A 12,827-nucleotide genomic window follows, 5' to 3' on the forward strand; every position below is an offset into this window, starting at 1 on the left:
CGTAAGGTCCTCGACCGCCTACGAGCCTATAGCCTATATTGCAAACCTTCTAAATGCACCTTTGCTGCTAAAGAGGTGTCCTTCCTTAGCTTCCTCGTATTAACCGAGGGTGTTAAGGCTAATCCTAATCGGATTAAAACAATTACTAAATAGCCTGTTCCTACGTCTATTAAGGAGCTTTAATCGTTCCTCGGCTTCGCTAATTTCTACCGCCGTTTTATTAAGGGCTATTCGAGGCATGTAATGCTATTGACTAAGCTTACTAAGACTAAAGCAAACCCTTCTAGAGAGTTTAGGTAGACTAACAAAACACAAGCCGCTTTTAACGGTCTAAAGAAGCGATTTACTAAAGTCCCCTTGTTGCACTATTTCGTACTAAGCAAACAGATCCGAATTAAGACTAACGCTTTACAGTTCGCTATATTAGCTATTATGTCACAGTAGGCTAATAACACCTACTAGCACCCGATTGCCTTCTTCTCGAGGAAGATAATTAATACTAAACGTCGCTACGAGACCTACGAGTAAGAGCTCCTAGCTATTATCGAGGCCTTTAAGCATTAGAGGTACTACCTCGATAGGGCTTAATATACAATACAGGTCTATATAGACTATAACAACCTCCGTAGTATTACTAAGGTTACTAGGGTTATAGGTCGACAGGCTAGATAGGCCGTCTACCTCGCCGGGTTTAATTTTAATATATTATATCGGCTAGGTATAAGTAACCCTACCGATAGCCTATCGAGGCGACCTAATTACGATAGCGAAACCTAACACATTAATTCTTTATTTCTAACCCTATAGTATAAGATTGCTATAGCCCGTATTGTTAATAAGTACGCGTAGGATAAGCGGCTTACCGGACTCCGCGACGGCTCGAAGCATATTAATGCTCTTGCTATATTAATAGTGCGTATTAAGGCAAGAGCTAAGGACACAGATAGGAGAAGTTATAATAACTCCCTAGTCGATATCGCTATATATAGTAATAGCGATTAAAGCACTAATGCAGTTAATCCGGCTACTAGTACTATTAGATATATATAATGCGTATCTCGTTTAATAGCGAGGGTGCTACTAAATAACCTTATAAATAGGGATAGTTAATCGTTTATAGATAAGCTATTACGTACTTAGCAGAGGGACGCCTTTACTGCTAAACGTATCGACAAGCTTGTAAGTAGGCGAACGACTCGATCTAGTAAGAGTAACTAGTCGATCGATAACAAAGGTTATTTAAAGTTTAAGGGCAGATACTATATCCCCGCTAAACATTCGATCCGACAAGAACTTCTTAAGCGACACTATAATAGTAAGCTTGCCGGTTACTATAGCATAGAGAGGTCGTACGAGCTACTATCGCGTATATACTACTAGCTAAATAGTAAGCGGGACATAAAGGACTACGTAAACACGTATACCGTATGTTAACGAGTTAAAGCACTAAAGCACTTACTATTTAGCGAGTTGTCTTTACTCCCTGTTCTAAAGAAGCCTTTTACAGAGCTTATAATAGACTTTATTATAGGCCTTCCCCCTACTAAGCGAAGAGGAAGCAAAGACGTCTTTAACGCTATACTAGTTATTATAGACCGATTTACTAAGGGTGCTCGCTACATTCCTACTCGCAAGGATTGGACTGCTATTAATATAGCAGAGGCGCTGTAGACTAATATCTTCTATACCTATTAGGGAACCCCTAAGGGGATAGTCTCCGATAGGGGCTCGACATTCATATCTTACTATTAGAGCGAGATTTGCTTACAGCTAAGACTAAAGCATCGGCTGTTAACAGCCTTCTATCTATAGACTAACGGTTAAACAGAGAGGCAGAATGCTACCCTATAGTAGTACCTGCGTAGCTACATTAATAAGAACCCCGAGGATTAGGTTAACCTCCTATAGCCTATAGAATTCGTATACAACAATAGTGTATATTTATCAACTAAGATCTCGCCCTACATAGCTATAATAGGCTAGAATACTGCTATGCTATAAGACCTACTATCGCTCGAGGCCGAGCGTAAGGAAAGGGAAGCGCGTTAAGTACCCGAAACACTAGCGGCTATTAAGAGGGTTTAGAAGATGCGAGAAATCTATACTAAGATAGCCGAGAAGTTAACAAAGGCTTAAGAGTACTAAAAGACCTACTACGATAAGCGCTATATACTAATAACCTTTAAGTAAGGCGACATAGTTATGCTTAGTATAAAGAACCTCCGTATCCGCAAACACCTATTATCTAATAGCAAAACAAGGCCTAAGCTCGTACTAAGATACATTAGCCTATTCCGCATTCGGGAGGCTAAGGGCACATAGGCCTATTAGTTGTAGCTCCTACCTTATTATACTATCTATAACACCTTCTATGTATCCCTTCTTAAGCCGTACTACCTGCGCGAAGGGGATAAAGCCCCTGCAGAATACGAAGACATACTAGCGGATAGTAAGGAGCTATAGTCTATAGAACGTATCCTATAGCATCGCACTAGGCAAGGCAAGAAGGAGTACCTACTAAGATAGCAAGGCTATTTACCTAAATAGGACTCGTAGGAAGCGGAAGACTCTTTTAAAGACATAACTAAGTTGTTAGATAAGTATTAGACTAGTATAAAGAACAAGAAGAAGGCTAAGGGCTATAATATCGCCTAAGAATAATGCTACCCCCGGGGTGCTATTAGCTAACTAATTAGAAGCAAGCAATTGTTAGCAACGAAGGACAATAAGACTACACTACTATAGTAAACGCGCACTAAGTGTTAACAAGCGCGCTATAACGCGTTAACTATCCGCTGCTCTTTTAAGAAACTACCTCTCTACTAACGCGCCTTATAAGGCCCTTCTCCTAGTATTTAGGTCCCTCTCTTATTCCCTTATTCTATCGAGGCCCCGAGACCTAGGCAATCGGCGAGGACAGCGCGGCTATATTAGTAATAGTATTGCGGAGTATATTGCTATTAAGAAAGGACGGACATAGCTATATTAGTAACGGTGTTCCCGAGTTGTTATTAGTTAAAGAAGGAAGTTAGAAGAAGGTAAAGATGGCGCTAAGACGGCTATCGCCGCTATTATTAATATTACTTACTATTACCGCTACGCCGTAGGCATAACCTTACCTATACTGCGAAGCCTAAGGCACTGCACTAGCTAAGTTAAAAGATTAAGCCTATTAAAGGTTTAATTAAAACTTTGAGGCCGAGTTAAAACTTTAACTAAGTCAAAAGATTAAGCAACTAATAGACTAACTAAGGGCAAAAACTATAGAGCTAAGCTAGCCGGGGTCGATCTTGCGGATAATAGGTTACTCCTCGATCTTTCCGACCCTTTAAGCGAGGCGAACCTTAACTACTGCACTTACAATAGCCTTTACCTATAGAAACTAGACGAGCTGTGTTTTTTCTGAAATGTAAATAATAGCCCTCGTAACAACAAGAACAAACCCTCGGAAGCAGACAACCCTCGGAAGCGGACATTGCTAGGTCTTTTAAGAGTAGACGCAAAGAACTCGGTACGACATTACGTAGAGCGGAGGCAGGGCTACAATACCTCGTATGTCTACCTATTATAGTAGGGAAGACGCGCTCGTATTATAATTAGTCGAAGGCCCTTAATTCTTATAGATATATATTACTTTATAGTTTATTATATATAGGGATAGCGCAGTTAGAGTTAGACATTGTATTAGAAGGTAAGGTTTAACATAGTTACATAATTAGGTAGTTAAGTGTTTAATTTAGCGCGGACTAAGCGGCTTATTAGACCTACTAAGTCGGTAGTAATAGGGGTTGAGACTAGAACAAAGACCGGCTACGAGGGCGCAGCCTTTAGAAGGGAAGCGTATGTTAGGGCTAAAGAGGCTACACGTAATTAGTATATAACTAGGCCGAGTAAAGCTAGGGTCTTAATGCCTTAGGCAGGGCTTAGCGCTTAGCGTTAGGCTAACTCTCCTACCTTCCTCCCTCTCCTCCTAGATCTCTATCGAATACTAAACTAATTCACTACTACCCTATCTACCTGCTAATATAACCCTTCTTACAAGATAGGCCGTCTACCTCGCCGGGTTTAATTTTAATATATTATATCGGCTAGGTATAAGTAACCCTACCGATAGCCTATCGAGGCGACCTAATTACGATAGCGAAACCTAACATATTAATTCTTTATTTCTAACCCTATAGTATAAGATTGCTATAGCCCGTATTGTTAATAAGTAAGCGTAGGATAAGCGGACTTCCGGACCCCGCGGCGGCAATAAATACTATAGCGGAGTTATCGTTCTTCTAGTATACGTTAAGAAGGACGTAGATCGCTCGAGCTATAATAACTCGATTAAGGATATTGCTATCTATAGTAATAGTCTATACAGCGACAGCACTATAGAAGAGGTTATAGTAGTTCCGGCTGCTAGTGCTATTAGATATATATAATACGTACCTCGTTTAATAGCGAGGGTGCTATTAAATAACCTTATAAATAGGGATAGTTAATCGTTTATAGATAAGCTGTTACGTACTTAGTAGAGGGACGCCTTTGCTGTCGAGCGTATTAATAGGCTTGTAAGTAGACGGGCGACTCGATCTAGTAAGAGTAATAGTTAGTCGATCGACGACAAAGGTTACTTAAAGTTTAAGGGCAGATACTATGTCCCCGCTAAACAATCGATTAGATAAGAGCTTTTAAAGAGGCACTATAATAGTGAGCTCGCTAGTTACTATAGTATAGAGAGGTCGCACGAGCTACTATCGCGTATATACTACTAGCTAAATAGTAAGCGGTATATAAAGGAGTATATATAGACCTATATAGTATGCTAGCGAGTTAAAGCACTAAAGCACTTACTATTTAGCGAGTTGTCTTCACTCCCTATTCTAAGGAAGCCTTTTATAGAGCTTATAATAGACTTTATTATAGGTCTTCCCCCTACTAAGCGAAGAGGAAGCAAAGACGTCTTTAACGCTATACTAGTTATTATAGACCGATTTACTAAGGGTGCTCGCTATATTCCTACTCGGAAGGATTAGACGGCTATTAATATAGCTAAAGCACTATAGAATAACATCTTCTGCAGCTATTAGGGGACCCCTAAGGGGATAGTCTCCGATAGGGGCTCGACATTTATATCGCACTATTAGAGCGAATTATGCCTATAGCTAAGACTAAAGCATCGGCTATTAATAGCCTTCTATCTATAGACTGACGGTTAAATAGAGAGGCAGAATGCTACGCTATAGCAGTACCTACGCAGCTATATTAATAAGGACCCTAATAGATAGGTTAACCTCTTATAACTAGCTAAATTCGTATACAATAACAGTGTCTACTTATTAACTAAGGTTTTACTATATATAGCTATAATGGGTTAGAACGCTGCTATGCTATAAGACCCCCTATCGCTCGAGGCCGAGCGTAAGGAAAGGGAAGCGCGTTAAGTACCCGAAACACTAGCGGCTATTAAGAGGGTTTAGAAGATGCGAGAAATCTATACTAAGATAGCCGAGAAGTTAACAAAGGCTTAAGAGTACTAAAAGACCTACTACGATAAGCACTACGCGCTAATAACCTTTAAACAAGGCGATATAGTTATACTAAGCACTAAGAACCTCCGCATCCGCAAGCACCTATTACCTAACGGCAAAACAAGGCCTAAGCTCGTACTAAGATACATTAGTCTATTCTGTATTCGAGAAGTTAAGGGCTCCTCCGTATAGGCCTATTAGTTATAGCTTCTACCTTATTATACTATCTATAACACCTTCTATGTATCCCTCCTTAAGCCGTACTACCTACGCGAAGGGGATGAAGCCCCTACTAAACACGAAGACATACTAGCGGATAGTAAAGAGCTATAGTCTATAGAACGTATTCTAAAGCACTAGACTAGGTAAGGCAAGAAGGAGTACCTATTAAGATAGCAAGGCTATTTACCTAAATAGGACTTATAGGAAGCTAAAGGTTCCTTTAAGGATATAACTAAGTTGTTAGATAAGTATTAGACTAGTATAAAGAATAAGAAGAAGGCTAAGGGCCTATAATGTCGCCTAGGAATAATACTATCCCTAGGGTGCTATTAGCTAACTAATTAGAGATAAGCAATTGTTAGTAACGAAGGATAATAAGACTACACTAGGCGCGCTACAACGCGTTAACTAATTGCCTGCTCTTTTAAGGACTCTACCTCTTTACTAATGCGCCCTATAAGGCCCTTCTTCTAGTATTTAGGTCCCCCTCTTAATCCTTTATTCTATTAAGGTCTCGAGGCCTAAGCGATCGGCGAGGACGGCGTCGCGCTTGTAACGGCGCGGCTATGTTAGTAACGGTGTTGCCGAGTTGTTGTTAGTTAAAGAAGGAAATTAGAAGAAGGTAAAGTTAGCGCTAAGACGACTAGCGCCGCTATTATTAAACATTACCTACTATTACTACTACACTTATAAAGACAACCTTACCTATACTACGAGCCTAAGGCACCTTTAATTAAAACTTTGATTAAAACTTTAAGGCTAAGTTAAAACTTTAAGCCGCCTAAAAGATTAAGCGATTAATAGACTAACCGACTAAGGGTAAAACTATAGAGCTAAGCTAGCCGGGGTCGATCTTGCGGACAATAGGTTACTCCTCGATCTATCTAACCCTTTAAGCGAGGCGAACCTCTACTACTGCACTTATAATAGCCTTTATTTATAGAAACTAGACGAGCTATGTTTTTTGAAAAGATAAGATAAGATTGACACTTAAAGGCTGCTAAACCTAGCTAATTAGGGCTAGCGAAACTACGAACAATAAGAACAATAACCCTTAGAAGCGGACAAACCCTCGGAAGCAGACATTGCTAGGTCTTTTAAGAGTAGACGCAAAGAACTCGATACGATATTACTTAGAACGGAGGCAGGGCTATAATACCTCGTACGTCTACCTATTGCAGTAGGGAAGACGCGCTCGTGTTATAATTAGTCGATAGCCCTTAGTTCTTATAGCTTTATATCCCTTTACTTTATTATATATAAGGGTAGCGTAGTTAGAGTTAGACATTATATTAGAAGGTAAGGTTTGATATAGTTACATAATTAGGTAGTTAAGTGTTTAATTTAGCGCGGCTAAGCAGCTTATTAGACTTACTAAGTTAGTAGCAATAGAGGTCGAGATTAGAATATAGATAGGCTACGAGGGCGCGGCCTTTAGAAGGGAAGCGTATATTAGGGCTAAAGAGGCTATATGTAATTAGCATATAACTAGGCTAAGTGAAGCTAGGGTCTCAGTGCCTTAGGCAGGGCTTGGCGCTTAGTAATAGGCTAACTTGCCTACCTTCCTCCCTCTCTTCCTAGCTCCTTATCGAATACTACCTATACCTACTACTACCCTATCTACCTGCTAATATACCCTTCTTATAGGCGTTATAATATGCGGCCTTCTACCCTTTGCCGGAGATATAGAAGCGGTCCTATTCTACTAGGTTATTCGAGCCTAAATAGTTATCCGAGAGCTACGGCTATTATTAAGTAACAACCGTACGATAGCTTTACTTATCTAACCGCTATCTAGTACCTATTAAATAAGGTTATCGTCTTATATAGTGAGTAGAGCTATGGTTGGTAGATTTGGTAGATTTGAGGTATAAAGCTAAGAATTCTAGCTAGGTACTAAAAATACGGGATTTAGATAGGTATACTACGAACAATACTACTATAGGTGCTAGATATATATAGAAAGATACAGAAAGTAAGATAACATATATTGAAAGTGCTTGTGACCTTAATAATAGTGCATTCGATAGTATATAGTGTTGTATGTAATGGTTAGTGTGTGTATACGTAGTCCCGAATCCCCGCTGAAATTCAGTCCGGGCCCTTTTGCAAGGCACCAATATGGGCTGAGCCTGACAGGGGCCACGGTGATGCCCGCCTCGAAAGTCTGCAGCGGGAAGTTGTTTCATGGTGGTGCACGACTAAGGCGGCGGAAGAAGCCTCCTCTGCTTCGACATGTCTTCCAAGGTGCGGCGGACATCGAGCACGGCGGCGGTGACATTCATGCGCGCAGATCCCACGCTTCTGCCAAGGCGGCGGCGATCTCGCAAGACATTGACTGCCATCGCCATCGCCCTTCTCTCCACACTCACCATCGCCTTCTTCCTGCTGCTTGCCTCCCAGCACGGACCTGCTTCTCAAGTTGTGTCCTTTTTCACGAAACCTCAGAAGCTGCAGCCAAACGAAGAGTTCCGTACCGATGTTCACCGTGTTTCCACGCTGAATCCGGAGGACCACGTCAACAGAGAGCCCAGGACACTCACCCAGAAATGGCGCGTCACTTCTGGTCTACGTCGTCCGGATGGGGTGCTCAGACGCGTATACCTGGTCAATGGACACTTTCCTGGACCGACAATAGAAGCGCGTTCCGGAGATGAGATCATCATTGAAGTCGAAAATGCCCTGGAACAAGATGGCATCGCGATTCATTGGCATGGCCTATCGATGAATGGTGCCAATGAAATGGATGGCGTCGTAGGCATAACGCAAGCTCCCATACAACCAAGTCAAAACTTCACCTACAGCTTCATGATCGAAGCGGATCAGCACGGCACATTCTGGTGGCACAGTCATTACGCGCAGCAGCGAGCAGATGGTTTGTACGGGGGATTTGTTGTTCACAATCCCGTTTCTGGGGACGAGGAGCCGGAAATCGCTGATGAGCGACTACTTTTGGTCGGAGATTGTAAGTAAATTGAGGGAGTGTATGTGGTTGTCGGCGAGATTGTCTCTCAACATAAGCTCCAGTATCTCGGATGAAGTGGACTACTGTAGTAGTCCCCCGAAAATATCCGAGTCCTGAGAACATATGGCGAGACATTCTCGCTCATGGATGACATACGCTTCCTTGGGCTTGAAGAGAGATCGATGCTGACTCCCTAAACTTTTCAGGGTACCATCGTCATGCTGCCGCTGCATTGAAAGCATACATGCATCCTGGCGCATTCGGCCTTGAGACAGTCCCGGACTCTATATTGATCAATGGCGCAGGAGCATACAAGTGTGCGGATGCAGTCCCTGTTCGGCCAGTCGACTGTATTGAGGTCCCGGCAGAATCTCAACCATCACTCTATCTCGATACCAAGAAACGGACGATCCTTCGACTTGTAAATGTTGGCGCCTATGCTGGTTTCAGTGTTTCTGCTCCGGGCAGTGTGATGACAGCTCTCACAGTAGATGCGGGTCATCCGATCGTTGGGACCATGTCTAGAACAGTAGGCCCCTTGCAGCCTGGAGAACGACTCGACGTCTTACTTGAGCTCGATCCTGTCGCTGGTCACTATGACACTAGGCTTAATATCACATTGGACGATACTCCGTTCAAGTACGAGAATACCGCATTGACGCTAACGCACACATTTCCACTTCGTTGGAACGGCAGGTTCAGGAAGCGTCAAGTAGGCAGCGATCCAAAGTCCATCGTCGCCGAGCATTTTGACCCTCAAACCGCCACTTCTCTAGAGGATCAGAGCGTTCTTGTGCCGCCTGCCGCGCAGCATACGGTCATTCTATATGCGGTGACACAGAAACTTGCCAGACTCGACAATGAAACGCGCGGATTCATCAACCATACTACATGGCGACCACAGTCTCCGCCTCTCAACGCGCTCGCTCGCAGCAAGTGGGATGCTAATCAATTGGTGCCGCACATCCCATACAATCAGCATTCTCCGGTCTGGGTCGATATTGTTCTGAACAATCTGGATGAGGATTGGCACCCCTTTCATCTGCACGGTTACAACTTCTGGGTCTTGAGTAGCTACACCTCCGACTACAACTGGGGCTCGTATAATCCGTACGATAGCGCAAAGCCCCCCGGCGGTGAGAACGATCTCAAGGGTGCACTTCGGAAAGATACCTTCTACGTGCCTCGTCACGGCTATGCTGTCCTCCGTTTCCAAGCAAACAATCCTGGCCTGTGGGCTTTCCATTGCCACGTATTGTGGCACGAGGCCTCAGGAATGGGAATGACCTTCGACGTGCGCTATTGAGCCGTGATTCATTCAGACTGCCTCGCCGTAATCACATGACATTGTCTTGGCGTCTCCACCCCCGCCACCGCCACGCTATATGCATGCGGGGACGATCAACCACACATCGAACAACGGATCTTTGATAAAAGAAACACAACCGAATCATTCATGCACTCTGCGGCGCGGTTTGAACTCGTCAAAAGTTGTAAAGTTTCGCGGTTCCATTCCGCCGGGAGGCATGAAGATCTGTTTCCAGACGTGCGTGAAGGGAAGCGTTAGCCTGCAACATCCCCGCTCGTCCTTATCACGTGGGAATGCTCCACAGCCAGCCAGATCCAATCCATGCCCACGATTCCGCTCCGGTCCTCCCTCGGTGTGTGGACTACTGGTAACTCGTCTGCGTAAGTGTGCATAGCTCAGGGCGCTTTTTGCGGAGCCCCATGGGCTGCACGTCGCTGTACCTTCCGCCTCCTTCAAAATGTCCAAGAGACTTCGGCGCGAAGGGCCTCGTGCGCTATTCTGGCCCACTGCCCCTCCTCCAGCACAGAAGGCATTGTGGACATTGGAACGGCTGCTGGGAAGTATATGGGCGAGAGGATGCCGTGCAGACCGTAAGACACATTGCTCCTGCTTCCCACCTGCCTGCCACCATTAAGCGGAAACAGCAGTTCCCTCATCCTCTTTCATTTCGTATCAAGACATCATCACTCAAAATGGGTTCTATAGGAGAGCCCAACGTTCCATACACTGACGTCCTGCTCGTTGGAGCTGGATTTGCTTCTTTCACTCTACTCAACCGACTGCGAAAGCTTGGTCTTTCCGTCGAGATCTACGAGAAGGGCGCTGCATCGGGCGGTATCTGGTATTGGGTGAGTCTTGAATGAGCATGGGAGGTGGCATTCGAGCATGATCGCTGACTTGCATGGAAGAATTGCTACCCTGGCGCACGTGTAGACTCAGATACCCCAATTTACCAGCTGTTCGACAAGGAGCTATGGGAAGACTTCACATACACCGAGCGCTATCCAGGATGGCCAGAGCTTCGCCGATACTTCCAGCATGTGGAAAAGAAGTGGAACGTGAGCGCCCACACCACTTACAACAAGATGGTCGATACCGCCACTTTCGACGAGAAGACCAACCTGTGGACGATTGAATGCGCAGACTCCAGCGTAATCAAGGCAAGATGGTTCATCCCTTGCATTGGATTTGCATCAAAGCACTACTCGCCACCGTTCCCAGGTCTTGACAAGTTCAAGGGCGAGATCTATCACACCGCCAAGTGGCCACAACATGGCGTGAATCTCAAGAACAAACGCATTGCTGTCATCGGAACCGGTGCTTCTGGCATTCAGACCATTCAAGAACTCACTCCTCTCGCCAAAGAGATGACTGTGTATCAGCGCACACCAAACATGTGTCTTCCGATGAACCAGCGCAAGCTTGATCCAGAGGAGGAAGAGCGTAAGAAGAAGGATGGTACCTATGAGAAGCTCATCAACGACACTCGCTCCACATTTGCTGGGTTCACATACGATTTCGTGGAGAAGAAGACTTTCGATGATACCCCAGAACAACGCGATGCTTTCTACCACAAGCTACTCGTCGAAGAAGGTGGTTTCAGATTTTGGCTCAACACATACTCCGACATGCTCTTCGACGACAAGGCCAACGACGAAGCCTACAACTACTGGAGGAATTTCGTGCTCTCTCGTGTCAAGAACCCAGAAAAGCAGGAAATCCTCGCGCCAGCTAAGAAGCCGCACCCATGGGGAACCAAACGACCTTCTCTCGAACAGCGCTTCTACGAAGAGGTCGACAAGGATCACGTTGAAATCATCGATGTCAACGCCAACCCTATCGAGGCAGTTGAGCCGGAAGGCCTCCGCACACCAAAGGGTCTCAAGGAAATCGATGTACTTGTCCTTGCCACCGGTTTCGATTCCGTCACTGGATCTCTCGCCCAGTTGAACATCCGGGATACCAAGGACGAGACTATTGCCGACCACTGGAAGAACGGCACCAAGACATCTATGGGTATCGCTATTCCAGGCTTCCCCAACATGTTCTTCCTTTACGGACCACAAGCTCCAACTGCTTTCTCCAATGGTCCTTCATGCACACAGTTCCAGGCTGAGTTTGTTGAAGAGGCTATGAAGAGAATTCAGAAGGATGGTATCACTCGATTTGAGGCTACACAGGCTGCTGAGGATGACTGGTGCAAGAGAATGTAAGTTGCCATTTCGCTTCACATTGTCTTATGAGGAACTTGTGAACTGACAGATATCGCTTCTACAGGAACGAGAAATGGGAAGCTACCCTTTTCCCCATGGCCAAGTCATGGTACAGTGGTGCCAACATTCCAGGCAAGAAGATCGAGCCACTCAATTGGGCAGGCGGTATGGTCGAATACGTCGACAGCTTGCACAAGAGTTTGGAGAACGACTACCAGGGTTGGACGATCCAGAAAGGCGAACCGACAAAGGCATAAGAAACGATGACGAATTTTTTTTTTCCATTCTTAATGTCATGGCGTCAGAATTGTAGATCAGACGACGTTAGATATCATTCCTATCAAGAGCGTTTCATTGTACAGAAATGACAACCTTACCATTCCAGACTCTCCTCCTCCTGCACCCTAAATCAGCTCACCCATTAAGAACAACCCTATCCCCTCAACCTCCAACCTCTGCGCCTTACGAACATAATACCTAGCATTTAGTTGAAAATAAGTGCAGGGCACTGTGAACCTTAGTAGAAGAGATAGAAGTATCTAGTTACGTAAAAAGTCTATCTATAGTCGGCTAAAGTCCTTGCTTATCTAGTAAGAACT

General features: G+C 44.4%; 2 protein-coding genes across 2 annotated transcripts; both read left to right on the forward strand.

Moving 5' to 3' along the window:
• Positions 1-7,891: 7,891 nt before the first annotated feature.
• On the forward strand, positions 7,892-10,012 carry MYCFIDRAFT_190803 (uncharacterized protein; the record flags this gene model as incomplete). Its single annotated transcript, XM_007932724.1, has 3 exons — positions 7,892-7,988; positions 8,209-8,706; positions 8,913-10,012. 3 exons carry the CDS (start codon positions 7,892-7,894, stop codon positions 10,010-10,012), a joined length of 1,695 nt encoding a protein of 564 aa, XP_007930915.1.
• A 637-nt stretch (positions 10,013-10,649) lies between these two features.
• Positions 10,650-12,590, forward strand: MYCFIDRAFT_70834 (uncharacterized protein). The gene is made up of 3 exons (XM_007932446.1): positions 10,650-10,863; positions 10,924-12,224; positions 12,293-12,590. Exons 1-3 carry the CDS (start codon positions 10,708-10,710, stop codon positions 12,483-12,485), a joined length of 1,650 nt encoding a protein of 549 aa, XP_007930637.1. The 5' UTR covers positions 10,650-10,707; the 3' UTR covers positions 12,486-12,590.
• Positions 12,591-12,827: the final 237 nt, after the last annotated feature.

The sequence above is a fragment of the Pseudocercospora fijiensis genome (assembly GCF_000340215.1).
Source record: "Pseudocercospora fijiensis CIRAD86 unplaced genomic scaffold MYCFIscaffold_9, whole genome shotgun sequence".
Taxonomy (NCBI): domain Eukaryota; kingdom Fungi; phylum Ascomycota; class Dothideomycetes; order Mycosphaerellales; family Mycosphaerellaceae; genus Pseudocercospora; species Pseudocercospora fijiensis.